Source organism: Petromyzon marinus, unplaced genomic scaffold, assembly GCF_048934315.1.
Source record: "Petromyzon marinus isolate PM22_M1 ecotype Great Lakes invasive population unplaced genomic scaffold, UKy_Petmar_22M1.pri1.0 PM_G_Scaffold_25, whole genome shotgun sequence".
NCBI classification, from domain to species: domain Eukaryota; kingdom Metazoa; phylum Chordata; class Hyperoartia; order Petromyzontiformes; family Petromyzontidae; genus Petromyzon; species Petromyzon marinus.
In genome coordinates, this window is record NW_027422817.1 from 163,296 (window position 1) to 176,958 (window position 13,663).

At 49.6% G+C, this 13,663-nt stretch overlaps 1 protein-coding gene across 4 annotated transcripts in view; it reads left to right on the plus strand.

The window, feature by feature from the left end:
- Positions 1 to 292: 292 nt before the first annotated feature.
- The window catches only part of LOC142913354 (protein jagged-2-like), a 29,002-nt gene continuing 15,631 nt past the window's right edge, over positions 293 to 13,663 (plus strand). The window contains exons 1-5 of one of the 4 annotated variants that reach the window (XM_076060863.1): positions 293 to 785; positions 1,084 to 1,326; positions 2,762 to 2,816; positions 3,461 to 3,724; positions 6,179 to 6,239. In XM_076060863.1, coding sequence (XP_075916978.1) covers positions 678 to 785; positions 1,084 to 1,326; positions 2,762 to 2,816; positions 3,461 to 3,724; positions 6,179 to 6,239 — 731 coding nt within the window. In that variant the 5' untranslated portion in view covers positions 293 to 677. The remainder of the gene's footprint in view (positions 786 to 1,083; positions 1,327 to 2,761; positions 2,817 to 3,460; positions 3,725 to 6,178; positions 6,240 to 13,663) is intronic. The other 3 variants (XM_076060860.1, XM_076060861.1, XM_076060862.1) reach the window with 3 other exon arrangements.

Genomic DNA, 13,663 nt, shown 5'->3' on the forward strand with positions numbered 1-13,663 from the left:
GGTCTGTATTGAACCCACAACCCCCCGTGTACCAGGCGAGAGAGTTAACCTCCTAGCCACCGTAGTGATGATGATGGTGATGATGAGAGAGAGACAGACACTTTGCACCAATCCAAGCGGTCAATGCGTTGCCACAGAATCTCAAACAATGAGTCGACAACAACGCCGCCCCCCTCCCCCCACCCCCCCTCCCCCCACCTGGTTCGCAGCTGTTGAAGCGGCACGCGGTTTGACGGCCGCACCTGGCCGAAGCAATTAACCACTCAGTGAATTAAGGTGATGGGTTGGGGGGTTGGGCACCTGTAGCACAACGCGTGGCTGGGATAATGCAAATTAACACCACCACCACCACAATCATCTCGCGTCCAATGCTGATGTCATATCCCTGCACCACCATCACCACCACCGCCATCACCATCACCACCATCACCACCACCATCATCACGTGTGGAGAGGCAGAAGAGGGGAGGCGGTGGCGGTGGTGCAGAGAGGAGCTTACTCGAAAGACGGAGGAGGTGTGGAGGAAGGTGAAGTGAGGAGGAGAAAGGTGAGAAGGAGGAAGAGGAAGAGAAGGAAGAGGAGGGAGAGGAGGAGGGAGAGGAGCAGGAAGAGGAAGAGGAGAGAGGAAGAAGAGCAGGAAGAGGAGGAGGGAGAGGAGGAGGAAGAGGAGGAAGAGGATGAGGGAGAGGAGGAGGATGGGTGAACTGCATCTGCAGCGGCCCCACGCAGCAGGGAACTTTGTCCGCTACCTCCTCCTGCCCCTGCTGCTGCTGCCGCTGTGCGGGGTTCGTACTGCACCGGCCTCCTGCTGCCCCTGCTGCTGCTGCCCCTGCTGCTGCTGCCACTGCTGCCCCTGCTGCTGCTCCTGTTGCTGCCCCTGCTGCTGCTGCCCCTGCCACTGCTGCCCCTGCTGCTGCTCCTGTTGCTGCCCCTGCTGCTGCTGCCCCTGCCCCTGCTGCCCCTGCCGCTGCTGCCCCTGCTGCTGCTTCTGCCCCTGCTGTTGCTCCTTACAATGTCCCCCCCTCACCTCCCTCACCTCCCCCCTCACCTCCTCCTCTCCTCTCCCTCCCCCCTCCCCCCCAGCAGTGCGACGCCTCTGGCGACTTCTCCCTGCAGGTGACTTCTCTCCAGGCCCTGCCCAGCGGGGGCGACGCTCTGCGTGGCTCCTTCCCCTCCTCCTTCGTGGTCCGCGTCTGCCTCGGGGAGGCGTCCCACGGGCGGAGGCCCTCGCCGGGCCTCCGCCCGTGCCCCTTGGGCTCGGCCATCGCTCGCGGCGAAGGCGGTGCGGGGCTCCTCCTGTCAGTGGCCTTCGACTTCGCGTGGCCGGTGAGGGTGAGACGCTCACCTGGTGAGGGTGAGACGCTCACCTGGTGAGACGCTCACCTGGTGAGGGTGAGACGCTCACCTGGTGAGACGCTCACCTGGTGAGGGTGAGACGCTCACCTGGTGAGACGCTCACCTGGTGAGGGTGAGACGCTCACCTGGTGAGGGTGAGACGCTCACCTGGTGAGACGCTCACCTGGTGAGGGTGAGACGCTCACCTGGTGAGACGCTCACCTGGTGAGGGTGAGACGCTCACCTGGTGAGGGTGAGACGCTCACCTGGTGAGACGCTCACCTAGTGAGGGTGAGACGCTCGCCTGGTGAGGGTGAGATGCTCACCTGGTGAGACGCTCACCTGGTGAGATGCTCACCTGGTGGGGGTGAGACGCTCACCTGGTGGGGGTGAGATGCTCACCTGGTGGGGGTGAGACGCTCACCTGGTGGGGGTGAGATGCTCACCTGGTTAAGGGTGAGACGCTTACCTGGTGAGGGTGAGACGCTCACCTGGTGGGGGTGAGACGCTCACCTGGTGGGGGTGAGACGCTAGCCTGGTGAGGGTGAGATGCTCACCTGGTGAGACGCTCACCTGGTGGGGGTGAGACGCTCGCCTGGTGAGGGTGAGACGCTCACCTGGTGAGGGTGAGACGCTCACCTGGTGAGGGTGAGACGCTCACCTGGTGAGACGCTCGTCTGGTGAGGGTGAGACGCTCACCTGGTGAGGGTGAGACGCTCACCTGGTGAGACGCTCACCTGGTGGGGGTGAGACGCTCGCCTGGTGGGGGTGAGATGCTCACCCGGTTGGGGTGAGACGCTCACCTGGTGATGGTGAGACGCTCACCTGGTGAGGGTGAGACTCTCACCTGGTGGGGGTCAGACACTGACCTGGTAAGACGCTCACCTGGTGAGGGTGAGACGCTCACCTGACGCTCACCTGGTGAGACGCTCACTTGGTGGGGGTGAGACGCTCGCCTGGTGAGACGCTCACCTGGTGAGACGCTCGCCTGGTGGGGGTGAGACGCTCACCTGGTGAGACGCTCACCTGGTGAGGGTGAGACGCTCACCTGGTGAGGGTGAGACGCTCACCAGGTGAGGGTGAGACGCTCACCTGGTGGGGGTGGGACGCTCACCTGGTGAGACGCTCACCTGGTGAGGGTGAGACGCTCACCTGGTGAGACGCTCACCTGGTGGGGGTGAGACACTCACCTGGTGAGGGTGAGACGCTCACCTGGTGAGGGTGAGATGCTCACCTGGTAGGGGTGAGACGCTCACCTGGTGAGGGTGAGACGCTCACCTGGTGAGACGCTCACCTGGTGAGAGGCAGGGAGGGAGGGAAGGGAGGCAGGGAGGGAGGGAAGTGAGAGAGGGGAGGGAGTGCCGTGACCTCGCCGTGACCTCGCCATCAATGAGTGACTCATTGACGGTGACCTTGAACTTTGCAGCTGTGGTGCTCGCTGGCTGTGGATGTGTGGGAACAGCACAACGGCACCGCGCCAGGTACGTGCGTGTGTGTACGTGTGTGTGTGTGTACTTGTGTGTGTGTACGTGTGTGTGTACGTGTGTGTGTACGTGTGTGTGTACGTGTGTGTGTACGTGTGTGTGTACGTGTGTGCGTGTGTACGTGTGTGTGTGTGTACGTGTGTGCGTGTGTGCGTGCACGCGTGTGTGTGTACGTGTGTGTACGCGTGTGTGTACGTGCATATTGCTCACGTATGATGAGCGGTGGTGCAGTGGTTAGCTCACTGCGCTATTAAAATTCGCAGCCAATATTGAAATATTTTTTAAAAAATAAATATAGTTGAAATATTTACGACCATATTTATTTAAATCTTCATATAACACGTATTTATTGTTCATATATTTATCCAGCTATGTATTTACATAGTTACATAATACAGCAAAAAAATGTTACGTAAATATTCATGTAAATATTTCTATAAATAGTCATGTAAATATTTCTATACTCTTTGGTTCTTTTCGGTAAAGTCACGTAAAAAAACAACAAACAAAAAAATATTCATGTAAATATTTCAATAAATATTCGCATGCTTTTATTTTGCACATTTTTATTTCGCTATTTATTTGAATCGTCACGCGACATCCTCCTCCTCCTCTTCCTCCACCCCCCCCCCCCCCCACAGGAGGAGATCTCCGGCAGGTGACGCGAGCCGTCCACGTCATTGGCGACCGCCCCGGCGAGCCGTGGCGGACGCTGCACCACGCGGCCGCCGCCAACGCCACCGCCCTGGAGTACCGCGTCCGCGTGCGATGCCACGCCGACTACTACGGCGCCGACTGCAAGCGGTGGTGCCGTCGCCGTGACGACCACTTCGGCCACAGCGAGTGCGACGCCCACGGACGCAAGGAGTGCATGCCGGGCTGGGCGGGGGAATATTGTGACAGAGGTGCGCTGGTGGCGGTGGTGGTGGTGGTGTTGGTGTTGGTGGTAGTGGTGGTGGTGGCGGTGGTGGTGGTGGTGGTGGAAGCGGTGGTGATAGCAGTGGTGGTAGCGGTGGTAGCGGTGGTGGTAGCGGTGGTAGCGGTGGTGGTGGCGGTGGCGGTGGTGGTGATGGTTGTGGCGGTGGTGGTGGCGGTGGTGGTGGTGGTGGCGGTGGTGGTAGTTTTGGTGGTGGTAGCGGTGGTGGTAGCGGTGGTGGTAGCGGTGGTAGTGGTGGTAGCGGTGGTGGCGGTGTTGGTGGTGGTGGTAGTGGTGGTGGTAGCGGTGGTGGTAGCAGTGGTGACGTGAGGCCCTGATGAAGCACACACACACAACACAATCCTTGACACAAATAAACCCCCGACACCTCCCTCGCTGCTGCTGAGCTCGTCAAGGAGCAGGAACCACCACCACCACCACGCGAACTACGCTCATTCTCGCAGCAGCAGCGGCCTTCTGGAGCGTTCTTTCCTGCCGATATCTTGGGGAGCCGCTGGGAGGCCGTGCACTCTGAAACCGCCGCCCCGAATTGACGACCTCGTTGCTTTGGAAGCGAATACTTTCTCAAGCTTGACGCGTAGGGAGCCTTTCACGACCGATATTTGTCGTAACAAAGGTTTGTTGGTATCAGATTGCATAAGTATCGATGTTGTGTCGTAACCCTCCACCACCCGACACAACCAATCAGTAAGGGATTTGTAACGTCAACAAAATGCCAATTTGTTACTATTATAATTTAAAGTAATGTATAGTGTAGTGTATAGTGTCGTGTATAGTGTACAGTATAGTGTATAGTAGTATAGGGTATAGTAGTGTATAGTGTAGTAGTGTGGTGTATAGTAGTGTTTAGTGTAGTGTATAGTGTAGTGTAGTGTATAGTGTAGTAGTGTATAGTAGTGTATAGTAGTGTAGTGTATCGTGTAGTGTATAGTGTAGTGTATAGTAGTGTATAGTGTAGTGTATAGTTGTGTATTGTATAGTGTAGTGTATAGTGTAGTATATAGTGTGGTGTATAGTGGGGTATAGTAGTGTATAGTAGTGTGTGGTGTATAGTATAGTGTATAGTGTAGTGTATAGTAGTGTATAGTGTAGTGCATAGTATAGTGTAGTGTATAGTGTAGTGTATAGTATAGTGTAGTGTAAAGTGTACTGTATAGTGTAGTGTATAGTAGTGTATGGTGTAGTGTATAGTGTAGTGTATAGTGTAGTAGTGTAGTGTATAGTTGTGTATAGTATAGTGTAGTGTATAGTTGTGCATAGTATAGTAGTGTAGTGTACAGTATAGTGTATAGTAGTGCAGTGTCTAGTGGTGCATAGTGTGTGTATAGTCGTGTTTAATGTAATATATAGTGCAGTATATAGTGTAATGTATAGTAGTGTATAGTCGTGTAGTGTATATTAGTGTAGTGTATCGTGTAAAGTATTGTGTAAAGTATAGTGTAGTTTATAGTGTATAGTAGTGTGGTGTACAGTAGTGTATAGTATAGTGAAGTGCACAGTAGTGTATAGTAGTGTAGTATATTGTAGTTTAAAGTATAGTGCAGTGTATAGTAGTGTGGTGTATAGTGTACAGTAGTGTAGTGTATAGTGTAGTGTATAGTAGTGTAGTGTATAGTAGTGTAGTGTATAGTAGTGTAGTGTATAGTGTAGTGTGTAGTGTATAGTATAGTGTATAGTGTAGTGTATAGTAGTGTAGTGTATAGTAGTGTAGTGTATAGTATAGTGTATAGTAGTGTAGTATATTATAGTGTAGTGTATAGTAGTGTAGTGTATAGTAGTGTAGTGTATAGTGTAGTGTTAGTGTATAGTAGTGTAGTGTATAGTGTAGTGTATAGTAGTGTAGTGTATAGTGTAGTGTATGGTAATGTCGTATAGTATATAGTAGTATATAGTAGTGTAGTGTATAGTGTAGTGTATAGTGTAGTGTATAGTAGTGTATATTATAGTGTAGTGTATAGTGTAGTGTATAGTAGTGTATTGTAGTGTAGTATATTATAGTGTAGTGTATAGTGTAGTGTATAGTGTATAGTAGTGTAGTGTATAGTAGTGTATAGTGCAGTGTATAGTAGTGTAGTATATTGTAGTGAAGTGTATAATGTAGTGTATAGTAGTGTAATATATTGTAGTGTAGTGTATAGTGTAGTGTATAATAGTGTAGTGTATAGTAGTGTAGTATATTGTAGTGTAGTGTATAGTAGTGTAGTATATTGTAGTGTAGTTTATATTGTAGTGTATAGTAGTGTAGTGTATAGTGTAGTATACGACATGAGCCCACCGGTGTGTTTGCAGAGTAAATCCACGACATTGACAATGTGTGTGAGCACCGTGACGTTTCGCCGTTACATCAACCAGCGGAATCGTTGCCGTGATCGGGCGATTTGCCAGAATGGCGAAAAATTTTCTCTTCGGCTTCCTGCCTCAGCAATTTGCAGGCCGGGCTGCGATTCGCTGCATGGAGGTTGCGACGTCCCCGGACAATGCCGGTGAGCGAAACGTTGACGCCAACAACGCCGCAATGCACTCCCAGCGAGGCGTTGGACGACCTGCCGCTGAGCGCACCGACATCGTGTGTCGAGTAGTGGAGTGTGTAGTGTAAAGTAAAGTGTAGTGTATAGTGTAGTGTATAGTGTAGTGTATAGTGTAGTGTATAGTGTAGTGTATAGTAGTGTAGTGTATAGTGTAGTGTATAGTGTAGTGTGTAGTGTAGTGTGTAGTGTAGTGTATAGTGTAGTGTAATGTATAGTGTAGTGTATAGTAGTGTAGTGTATAGTGTAGTGTAAAGTGTAATATATAGTGTAGTGTATAGTGTAGTGTAGTGTGTAGTGTATAGTGTAGTGTAGTGTGTAGTGTATAGTGTAGTGTAATGTATAGTAGTGTAGTGTATAGTGTAGTGTATAGTGTAGTGTATAGTGTAGTGTATAGTGTAGTGTATAGTGTAGTGTGTAGTGTATAGTGTAGTGTATAGTGTAATGTATAGTAGTGTATAGTGTAGTGTATAGTGTAGTGTATACTAGTGTATAGTGTAGTGTATAGTAGTGTATAGTGTAGTGTATGGTGTAGTGTGTAGTGTATAGTGTAGTGTAGTGTCTAGTGTAGTGTAGTGTGTAGTGTATAGTGTAGTGTAGTGGATAGTAGTGTAGTGTTTAGTGTAGTGTATAGTAGTGTAGTGTATAGTAGTGTAGTGTATAATAGTGTAGTGTGTAGTGTATAGCGTAGTGTATAGTAGTGTAGTGTATAGTGTAGTGTATAGTAGTGTAGTGTATAGTGTAGTGTGTAGTGTAGTGTATAGTGTAGTGTAGTGTATAGTGTAGTGTATAGTGAAGGAATGAACAGGATTTGCATTTTTAAACCATTTGCAACCGTTCCCTGACGACGTCAGCGCTGCATCGTCTCGCAGCCATACCTGGCGATGTCCACGTGGGGTCTCGTCAGGGCCGTGGTGTCCAACAGGCTACAATAGGCACCGTGGATGGGGGGAGGGAGGGAGTTGGGGATGATGGAGGTACTAACACTGCCCACAGACTCAACACTACCCACAGACACAACACTGCCCACAGACTCAACACTGCCCATAGACTCAACACTGCACCATAGACTCAACACTACACATAGACTCAACACTGCACCATAGACTCAACACTGCACCATAGACTTAACACTGCCCATAGACTCAACACTGCCCATAGACTCAACACTGCCCATAGACTCAACACTGCACCATAGACTCAACACTGCACACAGACACAACACTGCCCACAGACTCAACACTGCCCATAGACTCAACACTGCACCATAGACTCAACACTGCACAGAGACTCAACACTGCACCATAGACTCAACACTGCACCATAGACTTAACACTGCCCATAGACTCAACACTGCCCATAGACTCAACACTGCCCATAGACTCAACACTGCCCATAGACTCAACACTGCACCATTGACTCAACACTGCACCATAGACTCAACACTGCCCATAGACTCAACACTGCACCATAGACTCAACATTGCACCATAGACTCAACACTGCACCATAGACTCAACACTGCACCATAGACTCAGCACTGCCCATAGACTCAACACTGCACCATAGACTCAACCATAGACTCAGCACTGCCCATAGACTCAACATTGCACCATAGACTCAACACTGCCCATAGACTCAACACTGCACCATAGACTCAACACTGCACCATAGACTCAACACTGCACCATAGACTCAACACTGCACCATAGACTCAACACTGCACCATAGACTCAACACTACACCATAGACTCAACACTACCCATAGACTCAACACTGCCCATAGACTCAGCACTGCACCATAGACTCAGCACTGCACCATAGACTCAGCACTGCACCATAGACTTAGCACTGCCCATAGACTCAATACCACACCATAGACTCAACACTGCACCATAGACTGAGCATTGCCCATAGACTCAACACTGCACCATAGACTCAACACTGCACCATAGACTTAGCACTGCCCATAGACTCAACACTGCACCATAGACTCAACACTGCCCATAGACTCAACACTGAACCATAGACTCAACACTACCCATAGACTCAACACTGCACCAGTGACTCAACACCGCACCATAGACTCAACACCGCACCATAGACTCAACACTGAACCATAGACTCAACACTGCACCATAGACTCAACACTGCCCATAGACTCAACACTGCCCATAGACTGAACACTGCCCATAGACTCAACACTGCACCATAGACTCAACACTGCCCATAGACTCAACACTGCACATAGATTCAACACTGCACCATAGACTCAACACTGCCCATACACTCAACACTGCACCATAGACTCAACATTGCACCATAGACTCAACACTGCACCATAGACTCAACACTGCACCATAGACTCAGCACTGCCCATAGACTCAACACTGCACCATAGACTCAACCATAGACTCAGCACTGCCCATAGACTCAACATTGCACCATAGACTCAACACTGCCCATAGACTCAACACTGCACCATAGACTCAACACTGCACCATAGATTCAACACTGCACCATAGACTCAACACTGCACCATAGACTCAACACTGCACCATAGACTCAACACTACACCATAGACTCAACACTACCCATAGACTCAACACTGCCCATAGACTCAGCACTGCACCATAGACTCAGCACTGCACCATAGACTCAGCACTGCACCATAGACTTAGCACTGCCCATAGACTCAACACTGCACCATAGACTCAACACTGCCCATAGACTCAACACTGAACCATAGACTCAACACTACCCATAGACTCAACACTGCACCAGTGACTCAACACCGCACCATAGACTCAACACCGCACCATAGACTCAACACTGAACCATAGACTCAACACTGCACCATAGACTCAACACTGCCCATAGACTCAACACTGCCCATAGACTGAACACTGCCCATAGACTCAACACTGCACCATAGACTCAACACTGCCCATAGACTCAACACTGCACATAGATTCAACACTGCACCATAGACTCAACGCTGCCCATACACTCAACACTGCACCATAGACTCAACACTGCCCACAGACTCAACACTGCCCATAGACTCAATACTGCCCATAGACTCAACACTGCCCATAGACTCAACACTGCACCATTGACTCAACACCGCACCATAGACTCAACACTGCACCATAGACTCAACACTGCTCATAGACTCAACACTGCACCATAGACTCAGCACTGCACCATAGACTCAGCACTGCACCATAGACTTAGCACTGCCCATAGACTCAACACCACACCATAGACTCAACACTGCACCATAGACTGAGCATTGCCCATAGACTCAACACTGCACCATAGACTCAACACTGCACCATAGACTTAGCACTGCCCATAGACTCAACACTGCACCATAGACTCAACACTGCCCATAGACTCAACACTGAACCATAGACTCAACACTACCCATAGACTCAACACTGCACCAGTGACTCAACACCGCACCATAGACTCAACACCGCACCATAGACTCAACACTGAACCATAGACTCAACACTGCACCATAGACTCAACACTGCCCATAGACTCAACACTGCCCATAGACTGAACACTGCCCATAGACACAACACTGCACCATAGACTCAACACTGCCCATAGACTCAACACTGCACATAGATTCAACACTGCACCATAGACTCAACACTGCCCATACACTCAACACTGCACCATAGACTCAACATTGCACCATAGACTCAACACTGCACCATAGACTCAACACTGCACCATAGACTCAGCACTGCCCATAGACTCAACACTGCACCATAGACTCAACCATAGACTCAGCACTGCCCATAGACTCAACATTGCACCATAGACTCAACACTGCCCATAGACTCAACACTGCACCATAGACTCAACACTGCACCATAGACTCAACACTGCACCATAGACTCAACACTGCACCATAGACTCAACACTGCACCATAGACTCAACACTACACCATAGACTCAACACTACCCATAGACTCAACACTGCCCATAGTCTCAGCACTGCACCATAGACTCAGCACTGCACCATAGACTCAGCACTGCACCATAGACTTAGCACTGCCCATAGACTCAACACCACACCATAGACTCAACACTGCACCATAGACTGAGCATTGCCCATAGACTCAACACTGCACCATAGACTCAACACTGCACCATAGACTTAGCACTGCCCATAGACTCAACACTGCACCATAGACTCAACACTGCCCATAGACTCAACACTGAACCATAGACTCAACACTACCCATAGACTCAACACTGCACCAGTGACTCAACACCGCACCATAGACTCAACACCGCACCATAGACTCAACACTGAACCATAGACTCAACACTGCACCATAGACTCAACACTGCCCATAGACTCAACACTGCCCATAGACTGAACACTGCCCATAGACTCAACACTGCACCATAGACTCAACACTGCCCATAGACTCAACACTGCACATAGATTCAACACTGCACCATAGACTCAACGCTGCCCATACACTCAACACTGCACCATAGACTCAACACTGCCCACAGACTCAACACTGCCCATAGACTCAACACTGCCCATAGACTCAACACTGCCCATAGACTCAACACTGCACCATTGACTCAACACCGCACCATAGACTCAACACTGCACCATAGACTCAACACTGCTCATAGACTCAGCACTGCACCATAGACTCAGCACTGCACCATAGACTCAGCACTGCACCATAGACTTAGCACTGCCCATAGACTCAACACCACACCATAGACTCAACACTGCACCATAGACTGAGCATTGCCCATAGACTCAACACTGCACCATAGACTCAACACTGCACCATAGACTTAGCACTGCCCATAGACTCAACACTGCACCATAGACTCAACACTGCCCATAGACTCAACACTGAACCATAGACTCAACACTACCCATAGACTCAACACTGCACCAGTGACTCAACACCGCACCATAGACTCAACACCGCACCATAGACTCAACACTGAACCATAGACTCAACACTGCACCATAGACTCAACACTGCCCATAGACTCAACACTGCCCATAGACTGAACACTGCCCATAGACTCAACACTGCACCATAGACTCAACACTGCCCATAGACTCAACACTGCACATAGATTCAACATTGCACCATAGACTCAACACTGCCCATACACTCAAAACTGCACCATAGACTCAACATTGCACCATAGACTCAACACTGCACCATAGACTCAACACTGCACCATAGACTCAGCACTGCCCATAGACTCAACACTGCACCATAGACTCAACCATAGACTCAGCACTGCCCATAGACTCAACATTGCACCATAGACTCAACACTGCCCATAGACTCAACACTGCACCATAGACTCAACACTGCACCATAGACTCAACACTGCACCATAGACTCAACACTGCACCATAGACTCAACACTGCACCATAGACTCAACACTACACCATAGACTCAACACTACCCATAGACTCAACACTGCCCATAGTCTCAGCACTGCACCATAGACTCAGCACTGCACCATAGACTCAGCACTGCACCATAGACTTAGCACTGCCCATAGACTCAACACCACACCATAGACTCAACACTGCACCATAGACTGAGCATTGCCCATAGACTCAACACTGCACCATAGACTCAACACTGCACCATAGACTTAGCACTGCCCATAGACTCAACACTGCACCATAGACTCAACACTGCCCATAGACTCAACACTGAACCATAGACTCAACACTACCCATAGACTCAACACTGCACCAGTGACTCAACACCGCACCATAGACTCAACACCGCACCATAGACTCAACACTGAACCATAGACTCAACACTGCACCATAGACTCAACACTGCCCATAGACTCAACACTGCCCATAGACTGAACACTGCCCATAGACTCAACACTGCACCATAGACTCAACACTGCCCATAGACTCAACACTGCACATAGATTCAACACTGCACCATAGACTCAACACTGCCCATACACTCAACACTGCACCATAGACTCAACACTGCCCACAGACTCAACACTGCCCATAGACTCAACACTGCCCATAGACTCAACACTGCCCATAGACTCAACACTGCCCATAGACTCAACACTGCACCATTGACTCAACACCGCACCATAGACTCAACACTGCACCATAGACTCAACACTGCTCATAGACTCAACACTGCACCATAGACTCAACACTGCACCATAGACTCAACACTGCCCATAGACTCAACACTGCCCATAGACTCAACACTGCCCATAGACTCAACACTGCACCAGTGACTCAACATCGCACCATAGACTCAACACCGCACCATAGACTCAACACTGAACCATAGACTCAACACTGCACCATAGACTCAACACTGCCCATAGACTCAACACTGCCCATAGACTAAACACTGCCCATAGACTCAACACTGCACCATAGACTCAACACTGCCCATAGACTCAACACTGCACATAGACTCAACAATGCACCATAGACTCAACACTGCCCATACACTCAACACTGCACCATAGACTCAACATTGCACCATAGACTCAACACTGCACCATAGACTCAACACTGCACCATAGACTCAGCACTGCCCATAGACTCAACACTGCACCATAGACTCAACCATAGACTCAGCACTGCCCATAGACTCAACATTGCACCATAGACTCAACACTGCACCATAGACTCAACACTGCACCATAGACTCAACACTGCACCATAGACTCAACACTGCACCATAGACTCAACACTACACCATAGACTCAACACTACCCATAGACTCAACACTGCCCATAAACTCAGCACTGCACCATAGACTCAGCACTGCACCATAGACTCAGCACTGCACCATAGACTTAGCACTGCCCATAGACTCAACACCACACCATAGACTCAACACTGCACCATAGACTGAGCATTGCCCATAGACTCAACACTGCACCATAGACTCAACACTGCACCATAGACTTAGCACTGCCCATAGACTCAACACTGCACCATAGACTCAACACTGCCCATAGACTCAACACTGAACCATAGACTCAACACTACCCATAGACTCAACACTGCACCAGTGACTCAACACCGCACCATAGACTCAACACCGCACCATAGACTCAACACTGAACCATAGACTCAACACTGCACCATAGACTCAACACTGCCCATAGACTCAACACTGCCCATAGACTGAACACTGCCCATAGACTCAACACTGCACCATAGACTCAACACTGCCCATAGACTCAACACTGCACATAGATTCAACACTGCACCATAGACTCAACGCTGCCCATACACTCAACACTGCACCATAGACTCAACACTGCCCACAGACTCAACACTGCCCATAGACTCAACA